The sequence below is a fragment of the Oryctolagus cuniculus genome, chromosome 18 (genome assembly GCF_964237555.1).
Source record: "Oryctolagus cuniculus chromosome 18, mOryCun1.1, whole genome shotgun sequence".
In the NCBI taxonomy this organism is placed as follows: domain Eukaryota; kingdom Metazoa; phylum Chordata; class Mammalia; order Lagomorpha; family Leporidae; genus Oryctolagus; species Oryctolagus cuniculus.
Genome location: NC_091449.1, coordinates 10,155,783 through 10,180,196, shown reverse-complemented (window position 1 = coordinate 10,180,196; position 24,414 = coordinate 10,155,783). Strand labels below are relative to the sequence as shown.

Below are 24,414 nucleotides of genomic sequence, written 5' to 3'. Positions count from 1 at the left end.
TGCGTTCCAGGCAGAACTTGTTTTATGGCAACTTTTACAGAAATCACAGAGACCGTGACTGATGCGGATGAGCTGGGGGAGGGGCGGTGGCGGGGCCGGGATGCGGGGGTCGATGCACACAGGGCGACAGGATGCAGGTCATGGGGTGGCAGGCTCATCCTGGGGTCCCGAGGAGCGGGCAGCACTCCCCACACCCCAAGTTGTCCTTTGGGCGGGAAACATCGACGGTAAGAAAGTGCAGGCGGCCTCCCCAGAGACAGCCTCCCCAGTTAAAAACGCCCACCCGGACCCGCGGCCGAGGCCCCTCCCGCCCCCCCGCCCCCCACCCGGCAGAGATGTGGCAGCATTTGCTGGCTTATAGCACTGGTCCTCTGGGACCCTCGGGCTCCTCTTCGAGGGTCCTGCCCGGGTTGGCTGGCACTGAGGGCAAAGAGAACCTTCTAGATTGTCGGGGGCAGAGTGGCCGCACGCGCCTGTCTGCCCTCCACTCGCGGCTGAGGGAGTCTGCTGCCTGTCCCCCACCCCGTCCCCAAGGCATGCACCCCACGCCCCTCCCCCCAGCACGCTATGTACACACGCAGGCCCCTCCCTCCACTCTCCACGGCGTGGCTGGGCCCCAGAGGTAGTGGGGGCGCTGGAATGTCAGAAGTCGCGGTTCGCCTCGCGCCTGCTCCCGCGGGGCCCCCTCCGCGCCCCACGCCCACCTGCTCCCTCCCGCGGGTCCCTGGGGCTCCGTCCGTGCACCTGCAGCGCGGGGCGGGGCGGAGCTCCCTGAGGGGCGGGGGTCCCGGGGGAGGGGCCGCCGAGGGGCCGCCGCTAGAAGCCCCGGATGTGGCAGTAGGCCTCGAGGCTGGCGAAGAGGATGTAGAGCAGCCAGAGCCCCAGGAAGAGCGCGGCGGTGGCCAGCTTGGGCCCGCGCGGGCCGCCCAGCTCGCCGCCGATGTGCGGCCGGCGCCGGTACAGCAGCACGCCGATGCCCACGAAGGCGAAGACGGTGAAGAGCGTGACGGAGAAGGCCAGCGTGCCCGTGCGCACCTCGAACGGCCGGCCCTGCACCGCCCAGTACACGGCGGCCACCGACCAGGCCACGCCCAGGCCCAGGAACACGTTCACGGCGTTGGAGCCCGTCACGTTGCCGATGGACGCGTCGGCGCACTGGTCCTGCAGCGCCGCCACCTTGCTGGCGAACGTGTCTGCGGGCAGAGACGCGCGTCGGCTCCCGCCCCGCCCCCCGCGCGCGCGAGGCCCCGCCCCGCCCCGCCCCGCCCCCGCCGGCGCGCTCACCGGGGATGGAGGTGCCCAGGGCCACGAAGACCACGGCGTTGACCGAGTCCTTGAGGCCCACGGTGCAGCCGAAGTGCGAGGCCAGGTCGCCGATGAGCGCCGTGAGCAGCCCGATGACCAGGATGCAGACGCCGAAGCAGGCCCAGCCGTGGCAGTACTCGGTGGGCGGCACGCAGGCGAACAGCACCTTCCAGAAGACCGTCAGGAAGTGCATCACGTAGTCGAAGCACGAGGGCAGCCGCTCCTCGCGGCTCCCGTCCTCCTCCTCCTCCTCGTCCCCTGTGGGCACACGAGCCCGCTGGGCACGGCCGCGCGCAGAGGCCGCCGCGCTCCTGGAACCCCGCGGCCGCAAGCAGCCCACCCCCCAGAATTCCGCGGGGCTGGGCGCGGCCGGAAGCAGCCCATCTCCCAGAACCCCACGGAGCTGGGCGTGACCGGAAGCAGCCCATCCCCGAGAATTCTGTAGGGCTGGGCACGGCCACAAGCAGCTCATCTCCCAGAATTCCGCGGAGCTGGGCATGGCCACAAGCAGCTCATCTCCCAGAATTCCGCGGAGCTGGACATGGCCACAAGCAGCTCATCTCCCAGAATTCCGCGGGGCTGGGCATGGCCACAAGCAGCTCATCTCCCAGAATTCCATGGGGCTGGGCACGGCCACAAGCAGCCCATCTCCCAGAATTCCGTGGGGCTGGGCACGGCCACAAGCAGCTCATCTCCCAGAATTCCGTGGGGCTGGACACCGCCACAAGCAGCCCATCTCCCAGAATTCCGCGGAGCTGGGCACGGCCACAAGCAGCTCATCTCCCAGAATTCCGCGGAGCTGGGTGGCGTGGCCAGAAGCAGCCCATATCCCAGAATTCTGTGGGGCTGGGTGTGGCCACGTTGCGGCCAGAAGCAACCCATCTCCCAGAACCCCACGGAGCTGGGCGTGGCCACACTGTAGCAGGAAGCAGCTCACCTCCCAGAAATCCGTGGAGCTGGGCGTGTCCATGCTGGCGGCCGGAAGCAGCCAATCTTCCACACCCCCGTGAACTGGGCGTGGCCAGAAGCCGCCACTCTCCCAGAATCCCTTGCAGCTAGGAGCGTGCACGGCCCAGGGACAGATATTTACTTTCCCCCAGTGCCTGTGGACCCAGCTAAAAATACCCAGCCTCCCAGGATCCCCGGCTGCTGGGGATTGGCCCGTGCTGAGCCAAAAATAACCCCTTTCCGCTCCGGAAACGCATGGCATGCGCTGCCCCCAGGCCTCTCGCCGCCCGGAGGCGGGACAGCGGCTAACAGGAGGTGTTTTCCCAGAATCCCTCGGGACGAGGCACGGGCGCGCGCTCAGAGGGAAACCCCCGGCGTCCCGGCATGCCTCGCGCCGCGCAGGCCCTCAGCGGAATGGCCGTTTCCCGGCCTCCCCCCGGCCTGGCCTGGCGAGACCTCGTGGCCCCTGGGTCCCTGGTGGGCGCCGGCCTGCGGGCAGCGCCCACGCTCCCCTGGGGTGGTCTCACCCTTGCGTGGCGCCCCCTGGTGTGGCCCAGTGGGACCCACAGCGGCTTTGTGATGGACAGGCCGGGGCTGGTCAGCCGCGGGGGGCGGCCGCCATGCGCCCCATGGACCCCCGCTGCCCCTTCCCCAGCTCCCTGAGCCGCTCGCGTGTTAGAGGAGGAAATGCCCGAGTGTGCAGGCCAGCGCTTAACCACGCGGTGAGCGTGGCTCAGTCCCGCGCGCTGCAGTCCAGAGCCAGGGTCTCGCTGCAGCCTCACAAGCCGCTCGCGGGGCCCCTTTTGTCTTTCTTCCCGCGTGGAATGTGGACTTGACCGCTGGAGGGGCAGCAGCCGTGTCGCAACCGTGAGGGCAAACCGTGAGGGCGGAGAAGGCGGAGGAGACATGAGGAGGACCGAGCCCCGGCACAACCCACTGTGAACTCAGTACTTGAGCAAAATCAAACCGTAGCGTGATGGGGGATTCCGTCAAGGCCGACGGCCCCTCGAGGCAGCGAGGCCCACCCGGCTCCCTACTGCTCCGCCCCGAGCCCCTGGGCGCTCCCAGAACAGAGTCCAGGGGCATCTGGGGGACCCTCCCCACCGTCCTCCCTCCAAACCCCACCCCCCCGTGACTCCCATGTGAGGATTCAGCTCAGACGTCTCCTCCAGGAAGCCCTCCCTGACTGCAGAGTGCTTCAGGCACCGGACGTGGCTCTCCCTGGGGTTACCGCCCAAGCCCTGCCCACTCTGGGTTGAGTCTCTCTGCCCCCACTGGACTGTGAGCTCCAGGAGGCCAAGCCCAGGAAGCGGCCTGGGTTCTTTCCAGACACAGCGCCTGGGCCCTCCCTGGAGAGAACCTGGGACCGTGTAAGGCCCGGAGGTGCTGCCTCCCCGCGGGGCTCGGTCTCCCCGCTCTGTACCACAAAGGCCCGGTGTCATAGTGCCTCTGGCCACAAGGGGGCAGCGCGGGCCCGTCTGAGGGCCGAGGCAGGTGGGGAGCGCCGGGTGCCCTGGGTGACTGTCTCCACGGCAACGCCGGCGGCCGGGCCCTGTCGGGGAGGCTCCGCAGCGGCACCTGCGCCCTAAGTGCCCGGGGTCGCCGCGAAGAAGCCCGGGCCGAGTCCCCGCGGCCTCCTGCTCCCTGCGCCCTGGCCCTGCGCCCGTCTCACCGGCTCCCCTGGGTGGCTCTCTCTCTGTGTCTGTCCCCTTGTCGCGTCTGCTGCCCTCCCCGCTGCCTGCCTGGGCCGCTGTGCCTCCCTCGGAGCCCCCCCCCCCCCCGTGGCTCGGGTCCTCTCTCCTCCGCGCCCCCTCCTCCCCGCCACTTACCTGCGCTCACCGTCACTGCCTCCAGGAACTGCTCCCTCCACGAGTGCGTCCCAATCACCAAGGCCAAGTTCGTCTTCTTGATGAGCTTATCCACCGTGTTCTGAGGACCAGAGGGCGGGGACCTGGGGTCACTGGCTGTGGTGGCCCCTGGGCAGCCCCATGGGGGGCACTGGGGCGGGGGGGCCCTCACCCCACGTTCAGGGGTCCTCAACCTCCCATACGCGGGCTCTGCTGGGAGAGAGGTGGTCGCTGTCCTCGGTGCTGAAGGGACCGCTTGGCTCTTGGGACCCTCTTCAGGGAGACCCCGCCCCACCCCGCCGCACCCCGGGCTGGAAGTGACCTTGAAGTCGTAGGACTCCTCGATGATGACCTCCAGCCGGCAGTTCTCCCCGAGCACGGGCTTGCCCATCTCCGCGATCCTCCGCGCCTCCTCCTCCTCAGCCGACAGCTTCCTGTCCCCATCCCCTGCGCGCGAGGGTCGGAGCTGAGGCTCCCACAGGGTGCGCCTCACCGGGCCCGCGATGCCCTCACTGCCGAGACAGCCTCTCCTCCTCCTCCAGGAAGCCCCCCTGGTGGCCCTTCCCAGTCCCGTCTGAACCCACCTCCAGGGCTGGCCTGGGGAGTTTAGCTGGTGTGTGGTGTGTGTGTCTGTCTGGGGGCCCCATGGTGGGGGCCGTGTGACCCTGGGCAGTGCCTTAGCTGCTCTGCGCCAGTCCCTACATCTCACAGGGCGACCGGGAGGGTGAGATGAGTTAATTAAGTGCTTAGAATAGTGTCTGGCACACAACGAATGTTCAGGAAGTGCACCATCGCCGTCACCGCCCTCGCGGGAGGAGGCCTGGGCTCCTGGGAGCATCCCGGAGGGGTCGCAGGTGGTGGGGAGCGAGGACGCCTGTTGTCGGCGCCACGTTTGGACTCACGCCCGCCTCCATCCCGGCTCTGAGCTCCTCTCTCCCCAAGGCATTCTGCCCTTCCACTGCAATCCCAGTACCAACCCGGATTTCAGCTGGGGCCGCAAACGTAATCCTGTGGCCACCGACCCCAAATCCCACCCCACAACTCTGGATCTGACCCCACCGCAACCAGCCCCAGCCAGATCCCGCACCCACGCTAGTTCTCCACTGACCCGAACCTCAGCCCCCGTCCCCAGCTCGCCGTCATCACTAACGAAGCGCTGGACTATGCATTAGAGCTGCCTGGAACCTGCTTCCCTTCCGCGCCCGGCAAACAGCTGGACTACATTTCCCAGCCTTCCTCGCAGCTGGGCGTGACCACGTGATTGCGCTGCGACCAATAGGATGTGAGCAGAGGTGATGGACAGGCCGGGCCCAGGAAGACCGCCCAATGCGCGGGGCCCGTTCGGCGGCGGGAAGCAGAGAGGCGGGCTCAGCGAGGCCGCAGGAGGAGTGGCCTCAGACAACTTTTCCAGAGCGGAAAAGGACGTGGATTGTGTGGCGCTGCCGGGGTTTGCGGGCCTGTTACAGGTCCAGACAGAACCCCCGACGCCAGCTTCGGGTTCCCCACTCGCTCCGACCCCGGTTCTAACCCAAGGCCCTGACCTCAGCCTCGCCTTCGTCCTACATGCGACCCCACTTATAATCCGGTTCACCGCCGACCCCCACGAGCCTGGGGCACAGCGTCCCAAACCCCAAGGCCGCCCCCCCTCCAAGTCCTAATGAACCTCAAATCTGACTCCTGCTGACCCCACCACAAACGGAGATCTCAGCCTGCGACCCCTCCGTCCCCGGCCTTGACCTTCCAGCTCCTAACCGTGACCCCCAACTCACGCTGACCGGCGCCCGCCCTCGGCGGCCCGCGTCTGCCGTTACAACTCCACGCTCTCAGACCCAGGCAAGAAGCTCTGAGCCCCGTCCCCACGGCCCCCTCCTCAAAGCCCGAGGGGCCTCCACTCACCTTGATTGAGCAGCAGAGCTGGGGAGAGACAGACAGGGAGACAGTGAGAGCACTCCCCCGCAGAGCCCAGCCCCGGGCTCCTCCCCTCTCCCAGAGCCCGCCGCCCCGGGGCGGGGGGGGGGGGTCCTCACCTGAAATCCCTCGCTTAAGCCACTGGGGCTGGCCCAGCTCGATGAAGAAATTGTCCTTTTTCTCATACTCCTCGTCATCCACAATCTTCACCTGCAGCGTCTTCCTGGGAGGGGCGGGCAGACACCCAGCGTAAGCCCCCTCCCTGGCGTCCTCCTCGCCAGTGGCCGGCCGGCCAGTTCCCCGCCCGCGTCCGCTGCCCCCGGCCCCGTGAGCTCGCTCCGTCCTCCCCAACGCAAACCTGGGCAGGCAGCGCGGGTCTCTGAAAGGGACGCACGCCATCTCGCGGGTGACACAAGATCTCCACTTCCATGTGCGACCCTCCCCCAGCCTCCAGCACCCCCCAGCCCGGCCTAGCACAGGCACCGCCTAAGCACGCCTGGCTTCCGCGTGGCTCCCATCTCGCCCTGCCAGAGGTCCTTGCTGCCTCTGAGGCTGGGTTGGCTCCTGCCTCAGGGCCTTTGCACTGGCTGTCACTCTCCCCCCTGGCTCCTCTCTCACTTCCTGTTCCAGCTTTACCTGCGCGAAGCCCCCTGCCCCTCCTTCAGCGCTCCCACCCCAGCACACCCAGCCCCTTCTGCTCTGCTTTCCCATCTCCATTCCGCCTTCCCGCAGTTTCTGGACTAGTTATTTATTGCTTGTCCTCTGCCTCCCCACTGCTAGGCTGCACCAGGCAAGTTCATTTCCATTATGTGCCTTTCCCTGACAGCCCTCCATAAATATTTTGTTAACAGAAATCCTTCAGTCCAGAACCCCACCCCCCAGCTTCCTGCCTCGCCCTGACCACATTCATCAGTTCATCAACTGCTAATTGATTTTTCTCAGCACCCCTGTTCCCATGGTAACCGGGGGGGCGGCAGGAACTGTCCCCTTCTGGCACGCAACCCACCCCGCTCCATCACAAAACGAACCACAACCCCAGTCCTCCATGCAGGACCCACGTAGTCCCCCAGGGCCTGGCCCAGCACCCAGAAACACTGACACCACCCAGCCCACGCAGGCACCCGGACGGGAGCACAGCCAGTCACGCCGCCCACACCCACGCGCCATTGCACCCGCAGCCATTCCCATGCAGTGGCAAACTCACACGGACCACATGGCTGCCTGCTAGCGCGCCACCCCCGCCACAGCACCCACCTGCACACCCGGCCTCCTTCCCTCTGCTATCTCCCAGCTCTGTGTCCCCGTCTCTCTCTCAGTCTCGCCCCTTCTCTCTGCATTTATGTTCTTTTTAAAGAATAATTTTAAATGCATTTATTTTCATTTATTTGCAAGGAGGAGAGACAGAACTTCCATCTGCCAGTTCACTCCCCCAAGTCCCCTCAATGGCTGGGGCTGGGAGGCCAACGTGGGGAGCCAGGAGCTCCATCTGTCTCCTGAGTGAGTGGCAGGTACCCAGGGTGCCAGGGAGCAGGAAGCTGGAGACGGGAGCCAGAGCTGGGTACGGAACCCAGGCTACTCCGGGGGGGCTGCGGGCGCCTTAACCTCTACACCAACGCCCGTCCCATTTGTTCTTCTGCCCCCATCTCTGTGGCTCGCAGACTGTCATTCCCAGAGACTCCAAGTAGCAGCTGACCACAGATGCCCCGGAACACACACCAGGCACAGCACACAGCGCCACCAGGGTGAGGACAGGCGCACAGACGCTCATGTGGGGACGCACGCCCACCTCCCCCGTCCTGGCTTCAGGATATTTTCAGTTTCCTGTGGGTAGAAAGAAATGGCCCCTCCCAGCCTCCCACCCCCCACTTTGGACTTGGAGCTGTCCGTGGTGCTGAAACGCCAGGCGAACGGGGTTGGGGGGTGGGGGGGGAGGGGTCTCCTGAGACCAAGCCTCCAGCTGCCAGCACCGTGACACGCTGACCTGGTGACACACACATCGCCGCCGCGCATGGCCTCGCAGACACGCTGCCATCCACTGACACGCGGTGACACGCTCAACCGGTGTCCTGGCAAGCAAGCGCTCACGGCGCCAGGACGAGGCGGAACTGGACTAGCAGGGGACAGCAAGAGAGGCTGGAGCTAGATGGGGGCGGGACTTTTCCCACACCACAGTCTTCCTCCTCCGTGCTCGCCTGGAGGCCTCCGAGCTCAGACCGGTCCCTCTGTCACCCACCTCTGCCCTTCCCCCGCCCGCGGGAGGCGTCAGGAGGCTCCGTCCTCCACGCCGGTCTCCCCAGCCTTCTGCCCCTCCACTCCCGTTCCCCTTCGTCTCTGCCGCTCTGCTGTCTCTCTCCCAGTCCCGTTTCTGTCCTGCTTTCTTCCAGCCACGCCCAGGCGTCCCCCACCCCACCCATAGCGCCTCTAAATTAGCGCCTGCCCCTCGCACAGAGGATGTGTTTCCCCAAAGGCTAATTAGTCTCCTGTTCTTTGTTTCCCGAAGCCACAGCTGGAAGCCTGCGCGGGGGCGGGGGACACCTCTGTCCCAGCCTGGGGAAGCCGTGAAGGGGAGGAGACGGCCCCTGGAGCTGCAGCAGCAGGAGGGAAGCGAGATAGATTCCAGGAGGGACCGGGGCTGGAGGAAGACCAGACTCTCCACCTCCTGGGTGTGAGCGATGGGTTTGGGATGGTTCCCAGCCCAATTTCCCAGGCAAGCGCGGAGAGCTGGCGTCCGGGGCCGGACACTGGGGACAGAGCCCCGGCCTGACAAAGACACCACCCAGGGAGAGGTCCCGGGGAAGGGGGGGGGGCGAGACAGGCAGGGGTGCAGAGACGGGGCGGGGGCGGCAGGAAGGGGGAGGCGGAGATTCCCAAAGCAGAGGCCCGAGGCCGGGAGGAGGGGCGGCAGCAGCAGCGGGCCCGGCGGGGAGGCGCGTGGGCGGCGGGAGCGGGAGGCGCGCGTGGGCGGCGGGGAGCGCTGGGGGGGAGGGGGAGCCGCCGCAGCCGCGCGGGCCGGCCAAGGGAGGCCGAGGATGGGCGCGAGGGCAGCCGGGGCCGCACGTCCGTCTGCACGCGTCTGTGCGTCCTGCCCTCCGCTCCCAGCCCGAGCCCCGGCCCTTGTGTTCCCCCCGGGGGCCCCACCGTCTCTTCCCGAAGCCTCCCAGGGCTCCCTCTGCCTCCTCCTTCTCCTCCCTCCCCCCCCTCGCACAAGCCCCGCCCACCTCTGTAGACCACCCCCCTTCTCCACAGCTCACAGCTTTGCCCTGTGCAGACTCCACCCACCGCCTTAGGCCCAGTCCCCTCTCTGGTCCCCAGTCTCCCACTTCGACGATGGCACCCTCCCCCACGTCCCCTGGGCAGCCCCTCGGGCCACTCCACCTCCACCAGCTACCAGTTAAGGCCCCAAACTCTCCTCCTAGGGCTCCTATCCCTCCTTTTCAGGTACCTTTTTCCCCAGTCCCGCCCCTCCCCTAGGCTCTGCCACGCCTCCGTCCCAGGCACCGCCCCTCAGGGCCCCCGCTTACTCCCCAAGCCCACCTCCATTGCTCTCGCAGGGTCTGCCGGGCCCCACCCTCTTCTAGGGCCCCGCCCCCTTCCCCAGCCCAGCCGCATTTCCTAGGCACGGTTTACTTTGGCCCCGCCCCCTCCAAGGTTCCGCCCTGACCTCGACCCCGCCCCCTACCCAGCCCCTAGCTCCATTCCCCAGGCCCCGCCCACTTCCAAGATATATTCTGCCCTAGCCCCACCCTCCTCCAAGGCCCCGCCCACTCTCCAGCCAAGCTCCATTTCTCAGACACCATCTGCCCTGGCCTCACCCACTCTTAAAGCTCCGCCCCTTATCCAATCATGCCCCATTTCTCAGTCTGCTCAGGCCCTGCCTCTTACAAGGCCCCACCCCTTCTCCCAGCCAAGATCCATTTCTCAAGCCCCGCCCACTCCCAGGGCTCCGCCCCCTTAGCGAAGCGCCATCTCTGGCACCATTGGCTCTGGCCCCTCCCCCTACAGGCCCTACTCCCTCCTCAGGCACCATCGGCCCTGGCCCCGCCTACTCTCAAATTCCGCCCCTTTTCCATTATGTCCCAACTCTCAGGCACGGTCTGCTCAAGCCCCGCCCTCTCCCAGGGCTCCGCCCTCTCTTAGCTAAGCTCCACCTCCGGCACCATCGTCTCTGGCCCCGCCCACTCTCAAATTCCGCCCCTTCTCCATCATGTCCCAACTCCCAGGCACGGTCTGCTCAAGCCCCGCCCTCTCCCAGGGCTCCGCCCCTTCTCCAATCATGCCCCATTTCTCAGGCAAGGTCTGCTCAGGCCCGCCCCCTTCAAAGGCCCCACCCCTTCTCCCAGTCAAGCTCCATTTCTCAGGCACCATCTGCCCTGGCCTCAACCGCCCTCAAAGCCCCGCCCCTTCTCCAACCATGCCCAATCATCAAGCTCCGCCCCTCCCAGGGCTCCTCCCCTTCTCCAATCATGCCCCAACCATCAAGCCCCGCCCCTCCCAGGGCCCCGCCCCTTCTCCAATCATGCCCCAACCATCAAGCCCCGCCCCTCCCAGGGCCCCGCCCCTTCTCCAATCATGCCCCAACCATCAAGCCCCGCCCCTTCTCCAATCATGCCCCAACCATCAAGCCCCGCCCCTCCCAGGGCTCCGCCGCTCTCAGCTGCGCTCCTTCTCCGGCGCCCTCGGTCCTGGCTCTCTCCCGAGGCCCCCGCCCTCCCGCCAGCTCTATCCCGAGGGTCTGCCCCGCCGCGGCCGTCGGTCGGGCGCTCACATGGTCTCGTCGTCGCCGAACTCCAGCTCGCCGCACGCGTCCTCGTAGTGCACGCCGCCGCCGCGCGCCGTGCCGTCCACCGTGCGGTAGGGGAGGCGCACGGTGCCGCGCGCGCCCGAGCTGCGCACGACGCGCACGTCCACGGTGCCCATGCACTCGCTCACGTGCAGCAGGCGGTCCTGGAAGGAGAAGATGCCCGCGTGGTCGTCGTCCAGGATGGTGACGGTGGCCAGCAGCGGCGCCACCAGCCGCCCCTTGGGCCGCCCGCCGCCGTCGGGCTCGAACATGCCCTGCGCGTCGCCCACGCGCAGGTTCAGCAGGCGCACGAAGAAGTGCTCGTCCTCCTCGAAGATGTCGTCGTCGATGATGCCGATGCGCAGCTCCTTCTGCGTCTCGCCCGGCTTGAACACCAGCGTGCCCTCGCTGCGCGGGAGCGGGGAGAGCGCGTCAGGCCGGCGCTTCCCGGAGGAGGCGCCGCCGCGGGAAGGGGTAGCCTGGCCTGGCTGAATGGGGGCAAGGGCGTGGGGAGGTGGGCGATGACGTCACCGCGGGCTGCGGTGGGCGCCACGGCGGGCATCTGAGCAGAAGTCTCTGGGGACCCCGCTGGGTGCCCTCGGGGAAGGGGGCTGGGTGAGGGCACGAGGCAGTGAGGCGGGGGCCAGGTAGGAGGGGATGAGTGGGTCTTCCTAGTAGGGCAGCAGCCGGTCCCTGAGCCGCCCCCCTGCCGGCACCACCATGCATGGGCGGGGCTCGTGGCCGTGGTTTGGTTCCCTGCCGTTGCTCGTCCCTTCCTAACCAAGGCTCCCTGGCTCCTGCATCCCAGGACTGCATCCCAGAGGGAGAGAGGGACCCCCGGTGCTGGCCAAGAGCTGGGCTGACCCGCCCCAGCCCAGCACGGCCCCGCCCCGCAGCAGGCGTGGCATCCATTCCGCAGCCCACCTGCTTGTCTGTAAAACGGGCCCCCTAACAGCGCCCACCCTCTACGGGCACCGTGCAGACTGGGCGCACCGGAAGCACCCAGCATGTTAGCTGGTGACGTCACCAAGTTGGCGGGGAGATGGAATTCAAGGAGAGTTGGTGCGAACCGTTTCCGGAAGCCCATGCAGTCTTTTTGTAAAGACGCATTTCTGTAAAGTCCTCATAGGGGAACCTTGGAAGTCGCAGGACGCTAACGGATGGCCGACTGCGGGGGTTTTAGCCCCAGCGTTTCCAGGCCACTACACCGAAGGTGTAGCGCCATCAGTCCCGGGGGGCGGCGGAACCGGGCGTCACCTGCCCGGGCGAGCAGCGGCCGCCGTGTGCCTCCTGGGGGGGACTTCGGCCTGAGTGCGCACGTTGCAAAACCCTGTCACCTCCCTCAGTGGCCGGGCCACGAAAGCCACGGGGAAGGCTGAGAGCGAGCGAGGGCCACGCTGGGGACGCTAGGGAGGCAGGACAGCCAGTGCGTGGTGTGCGTGGTGCGCGGGCTGCGGGAATGGGGACGGCTCGCCCTGGGAGATGTCACCGGGTCTGCTGAGGCATGTGACCCGCCCTGCGGCCGAGGGGCTGTGGCTCAGGCCAGCCTGCCCCGTTGTTAGTGCACACCACCCAGCGGGGGTGAGGGTGAACAGGACCCCCCTCCCCCACTGCCGCGGTGAGCAGTGCTGGCGGGAGGGGGGGCATTGCTGCTCCTCTGTGGCTGCTAGACTGCTCTCGAGCAGCGCACAACCTCCCCAGCTGTAGGTGGCAGCCCTGCCTGCCCAGACTGCCAAGGCAGGCGAGTGCCTGGGGAGCAAGGCTGAGGGCTGTGCTTGGACTGGGACCCGGTCTCGGGCTTACACGGCCTTGATAGGCAGTGCCAAGCCTTGAGTGTCAATGGACTCTGGACCACGTGATGACAGAGATCTTACGGGTCTTGTTTACTGTTCTGTGTTCACCCTCCAAAATAAAAGCCTCTGGCGCACAGCAGGTCCCGGGCAGGAGCTGTGTGTGGGTCTGCTAGAATGGCAAGGAGAGAGACCGAGGCACCGAGACACAGTAGCAGCAAAGGGCGGCTCGCTTTACAGGAACCAAAGACCCGGGCGCGTTCCGGCCCTCGTCTCGCTCTCCCTGGTTTATTCTCCTGCACGGCGCTCATCACCACTTCCTGCTTTAGAAGCTATGGTGCAGCAGGTGCAGCCGAGCCTGCAAGGCCGACACCCCAGATCAGAGCGCGGGTTCGAGTCCCGGCGGCTCCGCTCACATCCGGCTTCCTGCTAATGCACCTGCGAAAGCCCAAGAACTTGGGCCCTTGCACACATGCGTGGGAGACCCAGAAAGAGTTCCTGGCTCCTAGCTCCAGCCTGGCGCAGGGCTGGCTTTTGGGGAGTGAAATCAACAGGTGGAAGATCTCTCTCTCTCTCTCTCGCTCTGGCTCTCGCTCTTGCTCTCTAGCTCTGTCACTCTGCCTTTCAAATAAACAAGTGGTCTAAAATAATAAAACATGTAGCAGTTTTGATCCTTTTTGTAACTTTGAGAGCAGGGGCGTACCCTGGGGCATACAACAGGTACTCAGTAACCACTGTCTGGGGGCATACAGCAGGTGCTCAGTAACCACCATTCCTCTAGTAATGGCGGCGGCGGCGGCGGCGGTGGTGGTGGGTGATTCCCCAGGGAGCAGTGCACGTCCCAGCGCCGCAGTAACTAAACGAGCGTGGCATCAGCACAGAGCCACAGGCGGAGGGCGCGGGAGAGCAGCCCAGAGGCCGGAGGCTTGTCTGTCTCGTTTGTCGTGGGCCTCGGGTGCTTGGGCCGGTGCCTGGCACAGGGGCTGTCCCCCACCAAGCACAGGGCCGAGCGGAGTTCTGAAGCTGAGCTGAGACGCTACGGGTGTTGGAGGAAACCCTCAGGTGGGTGGCTGCGCCTGCCCTGGCTGTCTACCTGGACACACCTCCAGCCCTGCTGCGGGCACAGGGCACTGAGCTCTTCCTAAGGCCAAGGGCGGCCTGGACCGCCAGGTGACAGAGCACACGCTGAAGCCACAGCAGCTAGGACGGTATGGTTGGTTCTTCTTCTTCTTTTTTAAAGATTAATTTATTTGAAAGGCAGAGTTAGAGAGACAGGTCTTCTATCCACTGGTTCACTCCCAAATTGGCCGCAATGGCTGGAGCTGCGCCGATCCAAAGTCAGGAGCCAGGAGCTTCTTCCAGGTCTCCCACGCGGGCGCAGGGGCCCAAGCACTTGGGCCATCTTCCACTGCTTTCCCAAGCCACAGCAGAGAGCTGGATCGCAAGTGGAGCAGCCGGGACTCGAACCAGCACCCAAATGGGATGCTGACACTGCAGGTGGCGGCTTTACCCGCTATGCCACAGCGCCGGCCCCAACAGCATGGTTTGGACACAAGCAAGGAACAGCATGAGCAAATCTGGTTTACAGTGGGTGCTCAATAAATATTCTTAATATGAGTATGTGGGTGGTGGAAGTTATTGGTGATGAGAAATACAGTGAAACTAGTAATTAAAAAAGCATGGGTGGGCACCCTGCATTGTGGAGTACTGGATTAAGCCAGCATCCCGTGGGCACCGGTTTGCCTCCTGGCTGCTCCACTTCCGATCCAGCTCCCTGCTTATGGCCTGGGAAGGCAGCAGCAGATGGCCCAGGTGCTTGGGCCCCTGCACCTGCGTGGGAGACCTGGATGGAGTTCCTGGCTTCTGTCTGACCCAGCCCTGGCCACTGTGGTCATTTGGGGAGTGAACCAGGGGATGAACGGCCTCTCTCTCCCTCCCCGCCCCCCCTCTGACTCTGCTTTTCAAATAAACAAATCTCAAAACTCAAACACAAACACAAACACCAGCCCAGCCTGGCTCTGGAGGAAGGCTGCGGGGGAGAAGTGGAGAGGCACAGCGCGGTGTTGCTCGCCAGCGGGGACCGGGTCTGCAATCAGGGCCCGGCCAGGCTCTGGGGCGAGACCAGGGACCAAATCCTGCCTGTGGGAAGGGCGGCAGGGGCCGTGCCCGCGCCAACTCGCGGCCTGGGGCGGTGACCCGCACCCGGCCCTCCGCAGGGGCGCGCGGACAGCCCAGCTGCCGGTCTGTGCCGGGCGCCTGGACGCGGGCGCGCGCGCCGCGAGCACCCACCTGTACTCGTAGTCGGAGCCCGCCTTGGCCGAGCCGTCCTCCGTGCGGTAGTCCACGTAGAAGGTGCTGTTGCCCTCGCCGCCCTGGCACGCCACGGACAGCAGCACCGAGCCACAGTTCTCCAGGCAGTGGTAGAGGCTGGGCTCGAAGAAGATGCGGCTGGCGCCGTCGTCCTCGTCCTCGGCCGCGCCCTCGGCCGGCGCCGCCCTGCGCGAGGCGTCGGCCGCGTGGCGCCGCAGCACGTTGCCCGCGCCGGTCATCAGCCGCGTGGCCTGGATGCGGTAGAAGGCGCGGCTCTTCTGCTGGTGCAGCAGCGCGTAGTAGTTGGCGATGCCCACCAGCTGCTCCAGCTCCTTGTCCGGGTGCTTCTGCTTCAGGTCCTTGAGGATCTGGATGACCTCGCGGCGGCTGGCGTCCAGCTCCCGCGCCTCGGCCGGGCCCGCGCCCGCGCCGCCCAGCTCGCCCGGCGCCTCGGCGCCCACGAACGTGCCGTCCAGCTCGATGCTCTTGGGCGGGTCGCCCTCGGCGCCGATGATGATGCCGCTGCGCGGGTCGGTGCGGTAGCGCTTGTACACGTACTTGTAGAAGAGCAGCCGCTTGTCGGCCATCCAGGCGAACACCACGCACACCGGGAAGAAGACCAGGGTCAGCAGCGCCTCCCACACCTGCGGGCGGCGCGCGTCAGCACGGCCGCGCCGCCAGGGGGCGCCCGCCCGCCCTGCGGGCCCCTCCCGCCTCTGCCCCTCGCGTGCTTCTGTGGGGGCATCTCTGCGTCTTCCCGTCTCTCTCTCTCTCCCCCCGTCCGCCCATCCGTCCTATCATCTGCCACTCACCATCTGCCCACTGCATTAATCGTCTGTCGCCCTCCCACCGATTTTCTGTTCTGTCCCTTGTCTCTGCCTCTTCTCATCCACCCACCCACCTGCCTGCCCGTCCACCCACCCACCCATCCGTCTATCCAGCTGCCCACCTGCCCTCCTTCTATCCATCCATCCACCCACCTGCCCTCCTTCTATCCATCCACCCCCCCACCTGCTCACCTGTCCACCCACCCACCTGCCCACCTGTCCATCCACCCACCTGCTCACCTGTCCACCCACCCACCTGCCCACCTGTCCATCCACCCCCCCACCTGCTCACCTGTCCACCCACCCACCTGCCCACCTGTCCATCCACCCACCTGCTCACCTGTCCACCCCCCCACCTGCCCACCTGTCCATCCACCCCCCCACCTGCTCACCTGTCCATCCACCCACCTGCTCACCTGTCCATCCACCCACCTGCCCGCCTGTCCATCCACCCACCCACCTGCCCGCCTGTCCACCCACCCATCCACCCACCTGCCCGCCTGTCTACCCACCCACTTGCCCGCCTGTCCATCCACACACCCACCCCCCACCTGCCCGCCTGTCCCCCCGCCTGTCTGCCTGTCCCCCTGCCCGCCTGTCCCCCTGTCCCCTGCCCGCCCACCTGTCCCCCCGCCTGCCCGCCTGTCTCCCCGCCCGCCTGCTGTATGGGCCACCCACTCCCTCTCCTTTCCCCATCTCTCCATCACTTCCTCTGTCCCTTTGGTTTTGTGTCCATCTCTGCCTCTCCCCATCACTGTGTGTGTCTGTTTCCTGATTGGCTCATTCCGTCATTTTAAAATCTTTCTTGTTGCCTCAGTTTCCCTATCTCTGCGACTTTACTTTTCATAGATACCCATCTCTCTCTCTCCTAAGGTTCTTATCTATTTATTTTTGACAGGTGGAAAGACAGAGACAGAGATGAGTGAGACCGCCCATCTACAAGTTCACTTCCCGAATGCTCCTGACAGCCGAGGCTGGGTCAGGCTGAAGCCAGGAGCCCAGTCCAGGTCTGGGGGGGGGAGGGCAGGGCCCGAGCACTTGGGCCACACTGCTGCCTCCCGGAGCCTGCGTTTGGGAGCAGAGCCCAGACGGGAACTCCGGCACTCTGATCCACAACACGGTGTCTTAACAGGTGCATTGACTGGTCTCCTGCCCCTGTGGAAAGTCGCAGACTCCCAGCCTCACTGATGAGTCCCCGTACACCGAAACGCAGCAGTTCTGGGCCCACAGCCTGGCCGGGATGCCCCGCCCCAGGCCCTGGTCACTGCTCACTGATGGCTCAGAGGCCGCCAGCCCCGGCCCCAACGAGACAGGTTTGTGAACAGCGGCACGGGCTGCGTAAGGTGCACCGTGGGTGGGCTGCCAGGTCTCTGGGGGGCAGCTGGAACCCCTGCGGCGGGGCTGGGCACTCCATGACCGCACCTGGCTGCCATCATCATCAGGGAGGGGACTCCTGGGACAGCCCCTCCTGGCCCAGAGCCGCCTGGGGCCTCCCTGACCTCACAGTGTGCCACTGCTGGTCCTGTCCTGCAACCTGTTTGCGGCCCCTGGGACCCGGGCCTTGGCAGCATCTCCTGCCCGCTGCACTAGTCCTGCGTGGCCTGCACCAGCACCGCGCCTTCTGGCCTACAGGGTCTCTAAGCCACGTCTTTCTCCCAAACCCAGCCTGCTCCAGCAGTCACGCTGGAATTCCAGACTGTTCTGGAAATTTCTCTGTACAGTTTGGAATCTGTATGGCTCTGACGTTTTAGGAGGCCAGTGGCACCGGCCAGGTCACGGTGCTGTTCAGCGATGACCACATGTGGATACCGAGGCCCAGACAAGGCAAGCAGCTTGCCCAAGGCCACGCCGCGAAGGAGCAGAAGCGGGATCTGAACCCAGGCCCCTGGCTTGGGGGGCCCATGAAGAAGCCCCCGAGGGAGAAGACCTCCCTTCTGCCACCCGAGCATTTCCCAGGGGCAGAGTGAGGGCAGGAGACAGCACGTGTTACGACGAGGGACCGCTGGATATGGAGCTCAAGAACCCCTGGCCGGGTCCGACTCCCTGGAAAGCGAGTGCCCAGAGAGGGTCTGGGCTCTGCCTGTGGTCACACAGCAATGGAGAGAAAATCAGAGGCAGCCAGCTCCTGCCCTGCCCACACTGCCCCTGCCTTTACCTCATGTATCCCATAATGGGCTCCAGTGAGTGACTCCTGGAGTGGACCCCCCACCAGGTGCCTTCTCTCCCCCAGAGCAGTGGGGTCTCACACCCTCCTCTGCTCTCATGCCCCCCTCCCTGCCACGATGCAGCATTCTGTACTTTTCCCTGTGGCTGCCAGGAAACTCGCACTAGTCGGGGGTCAGCCACTCCTGGTCTCATCACTGCCTTCCCTGTCTCCCCTCTCCTGGTTGGGGCTTCTCGCCCCTTGGTTCTGCTGTTCCGCATCATCAGGGCACCTGTCTCATCTCTACCTTTGCCACCAGCTGGCGAAATCCGGCAGTGGGGCAGGCAGTGAGTGAGCCCAGGGCCGCCGTGGATAAATTATTCCTATGTGTGAACGCGCGAGGGCCGGCCCACTGATAAATTATGCAAATGTAGGCGGGAGGCAAGGAATCGTGGGGGAATGAATTATGCAAATGTTGGCGGGAGGCACGGAATCGTGAGGGAATAAATTATGCAAATGTTGAGCGGCTGGGAGAAGCAACGCAGGGCAGCCCCTGGGCTCACGCTTGTGCCCGTGTCGGGCTACGCGGGAGCGTAAGTTACACTGAAGCCGCGTAAACCATCCCAACACCAGAAACCAGCCATGAATAATGGATGGGTTACGCAGACCGTGGGAGCGTATCTGGCAACAGACGCGGAGCCAAGTTCTGCAGATACGGGCACGTGGCTACACGAGCCCTCGGATGGATGACGCGCAGCGGGCCGAGCTGCCCCCACCCGTGAGCACTGTCAGAACACATCAGGCTGGAAGATGTGAGTGTGTTGTGCACAGTGCAAAGGGGGCAGGGGGGTGGGGGAAGGAGCAGGTGCACATACCTGGCCCCTCGTCACACAGATCAGACAGTGCCCGAGGGAGAGTTTACGGGAGCCTGAGACACAGCTTTGTAACACCAGCGGGACTCCAGGCCTGCCTCGCCCGCTCTGGCTCAATCTCCCTGTGCAGTGTGTGACCCAGGCAACTGTACCTGGTGGCCCCCTCTGAACGTAAGCAAGCAAGCATGCAGCTCAGCAAGGACCTGGATCTGCACTGCCTGCTAACAGCCACGCCCTCTGGATTCTGCAGACACGCACGTGCCCCGAGGGAGTGTGTGTGTGTGGGGGCAGGGGGCAGTCCCAGCTCACCTGGACCACCCCCGGCGAGAAGACGGCGAGGATGAGGTACAGCCAGACGTAGGCAAAGATGCTCCAGGAGGCGGTGACGAAGAAGACGCGCAGGTGCTTAATCTTGCGGCTCTCGCCGGCCGGGATGACGTAGATGCACACGGCGATGACCACGAACATGTTGAAGGCGGCGCTGCCCACGATGGTGCCGGGGCCCAGCTCGCCGGCCTGGAAATTGTGCCCGCACACCTCGATGACGGAGAGCAGGATCTCGGGCGCCGAGGAGCCCAGGGCCATGAGCGTCAGGTTGGACACGGTCTCGTTCCAGATGCGCACGGTGCCCACGCTGGTTTCACCGTTGGCCTTGGTGATGGTGATCTCTTTCTCCTTGGATGTGATGACCTCGATGGATGCCATGAAGCGGTCGGCGATGATGGACACGCCCAGGAACATGTAGACCATGGCTACGAAGTAGACCACAGCCCGAGCCGCCTTGTCGCCCAGCGACGGGTCATCAGGCTCCCACACGGGCAGCAGCACCCCCGGCTGGCAGCGGTTGGAGCCTTGGCAGCCCTCGGAGCTGCTGTCGCTGTCATTGGCTGGTGGAGGCGGCAGGGAGGGCGTGGGGGTGGCAGCCCCCCAGCATGGGGGGGCCCCCAGGAGGAGCGCGACCCCCACCAGGGCCAGGGGAGCCATGGGGGGTGGCAGGGTCCTGTGGGGGTGGAGGGGGAGATCTGGGTGAGGAAACCAAAAGTCAAGGCTTAGTGGGGGTGGGGGAGCTGGGCTGAGGGGAGCTGAGGACAAATCCAGGGAGGATGGGATGGGCGGGAGGGAGACAGAGCCCCGGGGACAGAGAGAAGGACACAGACAGACAGGGCCCCCACCTGAGCCAAGTGCTGCGGAGATTGGCCGCCGAGCCCCAGGCAGCCTGCAGACCAGAAGCTCTGCTCCCAGCCCTGCGCCTGGAGAAGCAGCCCAGGGTGTCTGCCCAGAGGCCCCGACGGGGTAGCCACGGAAATGGACAGCTACGTCAAGTGTGGAGTACTCTACAGCACTGAAAATGGACATGCCTGGCACAGAGGGCAAGTCGGGGAGCTGAGGCCCGAGACTCCTCAGGGCTCTGGTGGTTCCCCACTGGGCCCTCGGGAGGCTCTGCACAGGATTTAGGTTCTGATGGGTGCTGGGGATTTGTCTCTGGGGTCTGGGGAGGAGCTGCTGGAGGGTCTTACCGCTTCCCTCCCCTGTGATGGAGCAGGTGCCAACCTCAGTGCCCCTGGGTCTCTGATCTGGGCTCCCCCAACTCTCAGTCACCCTGTGCCCCAGCAGCTGTGACACGTGATGCCTGGGCCAGGTTTTCTGTTCCTTTTGTGGGTGTGGGGGTCTCTACTGTTTCCTCTCCCTGCTCTGGATCCTGGGTGGGAGTGGCTGTGGAGTGCTGTGTCTTGTCCATGTTCCCTTTAAAAATGCAAAGCAGGAGCCAGCACTGTGGCACAGTGGGGCGGGTTAAAGCCCTGGCCTAAAGCACCGCCATCCCATATGGGCGCTGGTTCGAGTCCCGGCTGCTCCACTTGCGATCCAGCTCTCTGCTGTGGCCTGGGAAAGAGTAGAAGATGGCCCAGGTCCTTGGGCCCCTGCACCTGCACGGGAGACCCGGAGGAGGCTCCTGGCTCCTGGCTCCTGACTTTGGACCAACTCAGCTTCGGCTGTTGTGGCCAATTGGGGAGTGGACCAGCAGATGGAAGACCCCCCCCCCCCCGTCTGTCTCTACTTCTCTCTGTAACTCTTTCAAATAAATAAAAATAAATCTTTAAAAAAATGCAATGCAGGGGGCAGGTATTCTAGCATAACCAGTTAAGCTGCCTGCAGGGCCGGCATCCCATCTGAGTCCTGGCTGCTCCACTTCCCATCCAGCTCCCTGCTGTAGCCTGGGAAAGCAGCAGAAGGCGGCCAAGTTCTTGGGCCCCAGCACTCACGTGGGAGACCCAGAGGAAGCTCCTGGCTCCTGGCTTTGGCCCTGCCCAGCCCTGGCTGTTGTGGCCATTTGAGGAGTGAACCAGCAGATGGAAGACACCTCCCCCCCCCCCTCTCTAACTCTGCATCTCAAATAAAGAAAATAAACCTTAAAAATAAATGCAAATCGGCTCAGCCCCCCCGGCCCAGGCTCTGCCTGGCTGCCATCTCACTCCAAGCCGTCTCCACAGCCACAAAGCCCCTGCCCCCTCAGCCTCCCCAGTCCCTCTCCGGCCTCGCGTGCCAGCCTCTGCCCCTCGCCTGGTCTGCTGCAGCCACTCTGTCCTCCTCCTTGTTCCTCAGACACCAGGCAAGGTTCCGCCTCAGGGCTTTTGCACCTGCTGCCCCATCCCCTGGTCTTGTTTCCCTGACTACCACATTTGAGACAAGGATGTGAGGACCAAGGCTCAGAGAGCTGAAACAATCGGCCCCAAGGGACCAGCGTCCACTGTGTGGCCCCACAGAGCTCCTCTGCTCTGTCCTTGCATCGCCGTGGTAACCCCGCCACCTGTTTACAGTCAACCAGCCGACCAGGGTGGGGTTCTCGGAGCCTCCACCCCCCAGCACCCCTCTCTGCAACTTCCACGTCTGTCTTGCAAAGTTAGTCCTTCTGGGAGTCTAACCCACGGCCTGCCCCCGCTCACACCCACACCCCCACGGGCTGGGAGTCGGCGCCTCTCGGGAGGCAGGCTGGATGTTGGCAGAAGTTCTAGAAAGAGCGGGAGTGCGGTGCGTGTTGGTGTTTTGAGTGTGTGTGCAGGCGCTCCGCTGGTGGGGGGGGGGCGAGCGGGGTGATTCTTAAAGGGCCACTGCACCGTCAGCCCCCCCGCCCCCGCAGGGCCCCTAATGATATATCTAATTAGCAGCCCCCTAATTACCAACGACGCAGGCATAATTACAAACCCGCTGGGATCCAAAGCCAGGACTCTCCCCCACTCCTTCCAGGCTTTGGGCAAAGCAGGGGGCACTTGGCAGTCAGGAATTCACGAAAAGCGGGGGAGTCACGGGGGTCTGCAGCACAGCTCGGGGCTCAGTGCCCGGGGCCCCGCCGCCCAGCTCAGGCCCTTCCCTGCACCGCCTGGGCTGCTCTCTCCGGCCTTGACGGGGGAGGCTCGGAGGCTCGGGGAAGCACGGGATAAATATTTGTGCAACAGAAGACAGAGGTCTGTGTCCTGTGGCTGGGGCGGCCCCGCCCCCGGCCCCCGGCCCCCCGCAGTGAGGAAACCTAATCTGGGTTTAGATGCAGGGGCGGAGGGATCAGGTTTGTGCAGGGTGGGAGAGGGGTGGGCAGATGGCAGGCACCAGCCAAGTCCCAGCCAGGTGGCCACATCACCCAGAGCCGTCTCTCTCCGGCCCCTTGTGGGCCAGCGTCCAGCTGGGTCTGTGGTGTGCGCCCCGGTTCTACCCCGTGCCTCTGGGGGCCTTGATATCCTCCTCTGAAGGGTCCCACCCGACAGTGCCAGATGGGACCCCCCCATCTCTCACTCGGATGCCCGGGTGGGGGAGGGGGTGGGGGGCAGGTGTGAGCCAAGCCCATGCACCCTGCCCCCATCCCCACGCATGCACAGAGCTTCCTGGTTCTGGGCTGTGATGCACCAGTGGGTAAACTGAGGCCCAGAGTGGGGACAGGGTCGGGCTGGGTCACGAAGCCAGGGGCAGGGCAGAGATGGGAAGTCATTGCGGGGCTCCTAACCTGGTCCTCTAAGACTGCTGGGGTGCCTCAGGACAGACCCTACCCCTGGACTCAGAGGGCCTTCTCGGAGCCCCAGGGGGCAGGCAGGGCAAGCCCCGGAGCTCCATGCTCTGAGGGAGGCAGGTCCGAGGCAACCATGCCATGAGGGGTGGAAAGGGGGATGCGGGAGGACTGGCTGGCCTGACCCGGCACCCAGGGCTGTGCCTGGTCTAGGGAGGTGCTCAGGAGCCGTCTCAAGAACAAATGAGGCAACAACCAGGCTGACAGCAAGACGTGTGGAAGTCAGACCGCAGCAAGGACTGGCCCAGCTCTTTGGACAGGGATGGGGGCACTCGACTGAAGACAGGACTGGGCCAATTCCACTACCTAGGCTCCAGGTTAGGCTGCGAGGAGGACCGTCCGCCCAGTGCCAGCGACAGAGCAGGGGAGAAGAGAGCCCTCGGGGCTCCAGGGAGAGGGGGCGGGTGCCAGCTGGCAGGGCAGAGGGGGCTTGGCTGAGGAAGGGATGGGAGTTTGGACATCAGGCCTTGGGGGGGTGGGGAGCACCTGCAGGTGTCCCTCTGCCGGGGGCGGAGACAAAGGTGTGTAGGAGGAGTTAACCCGCTCTGGGAAGAGGAAGAGGGAGCCGAGGCAGGGATACCCAGAGACAGAGATGGAGCCGAGCGAGATGGGAAAACAGTAGATCTGGAGAGAGTGGGGACAGACGGACATAGGCACGGGACAGCCCAGACGGCAGGGAGAGAAGCAGGGATGGCGCAAGACGAGGAGCGTGGGGACAGGGCGCCCGGCGGTCGGAGACCACAACCAGGCACGGAGAGGCAGGGAGAGACGGGGATCCGGGGACAGGGGCCGGACAGAGACCAGACCCGGACACAGGCAGGCGGGGGCGGAGGCGGAGGCGGAGGTGGCGGCGGCGGCAGCGGCGAGCTCGGGCCGCCCCACCGGGTGGGGGCAGGGAGTTCTCCCCCTCTCCCCCTCGGCGCAGCGCGGGGAAGCAGCCCCAGGCCAGCTCCGGCGGGGAGGGGGGATCGCCGGAGGGGCTGCTGGCGCCCCCGCCCACAGAAGGGCCCTGGCATTCGCGCTCCGGCTGGGCAGTCCCTCACCCTCCAAACCCAAGCCCACGGAAAGCGGCTCCTGGATCCTCCAGCCGCCCCCTCCCCACCCCGCACCTGGGCAGCACCAAGCTCCCACGCCCACCGCTGGGGTCGCCTACCTGCGGCTGCAGCCTGGAGCGGGTCCCCCCAGCCCTGGGCTGGCAGCGGTGGGCGACTCCGCCCGAGGAGGGAGAGACAGGGAGAGAGGGGAGCCGGAGACTGCGAGGAGCGCCGGGAGCAGGGGAGGGAGAGGGGAGCGAGGGAGGAGAGCGGGAGGGGAGGGCCCCGGGGAGGGGGTCGGCGAGGGAGGAGGAGGGGGCGGGGAGCGGGCGGGCGGGAGGGCGGAGCCGCGCGGGGAGGCGGTGCGCGGGCGGCGCGGGCGGGAGGCGGGGAGGGAGGCACGCGGGGCCGAGGCCGCTGAGCCTCCGACCCGGGCTCCGGGTTCAGCACCAGGGGCCGGGGACAGCGGCGGGGGCGAGCGCGCCGGCGCGCGCTTCACCGGTATCCCCAGCCCCGCGCGCATAGGCGCGCGCACCTCTCCAAACCATACAAGGACCAGACGAGCCACACAGCCACAAATAGTTCCGGGCTCCCAGGAC

The 24,414-nt window shown here is 65.5% G+C and overlaps 1 protein-coding gene across 2 annotated transcripts; it reads right to left on the bottom strand.

The window, feature by feature from the left end:
- SLC8A2 (solute carrier family 8 member A2) lies at positions 1-24,144 on the bottom strand. 2 transcript variants are annotated; one of them, XM_070062036.1, is made up of 10 exons: positions 23,935-24,144; positions 19,040-19,730; positions 14,868-15,532; positions 10,774-11,196; positions 6,128-6,231; positions 5,997-6,014; positions 4,423-4,547; positions 4,083-4,182; positions 1,285-1,563; positions 1-1,193 (listed from the first exon to the last, which is right to left on the bottom strand). In XM_070062036.1, the coding sequence occupies exons 2-10, from the start codon at positions 19,712-19,714 to the stop codon at positions 817-819; spliced, it is 2,766 nt and encodes a 921-aa protein (XP_069918137.1). In that variant the 5' UTR covers positions 19,715-19,730; positions 23,935-24,144; the 3' UTR covers positions 1-816. The 2 variants fall into 2 exon arrangements, with proteins under 2 accessions (XP_069918137.1, XP_069918138.1); XM_070062037.1 differs by lacking the exon at positions 23,935-24,144 and adding an exon at positions 19,903-21,131.
- Positions 24,145-24,414: the final 270 nt, after the last annotated feature.

What these genes read in the sequence shown, in the direction of transcription:
- SLC8A2 (XM_070062036.1), bottom strand. Translation starts at nt 19,714, where the DNA reads ATGGCTCCCCTGGCCCTGGTGGGGGTCGCGCTCCTCCTGGGGGCCCCC. An exon ending in TCTCGCCGGGGGTGGTCCAG is followed by an intron (nt 15,533 to 19,039) that starts GTGAGCTGGGAC and finishes CGCCGCCCGCAG; the next exon opens with GTGTGGGAGGCGCTGCTGAC. An exon ending in GGCTCCGACTACGAGTACAG is followed by an intron (nt 11,197 to 14,867) that starts GTGGGTGCTCGC and finishes GCTCCCGCGCAG; the next exon opens with CGAGGGCACGCTGGTGTTCA.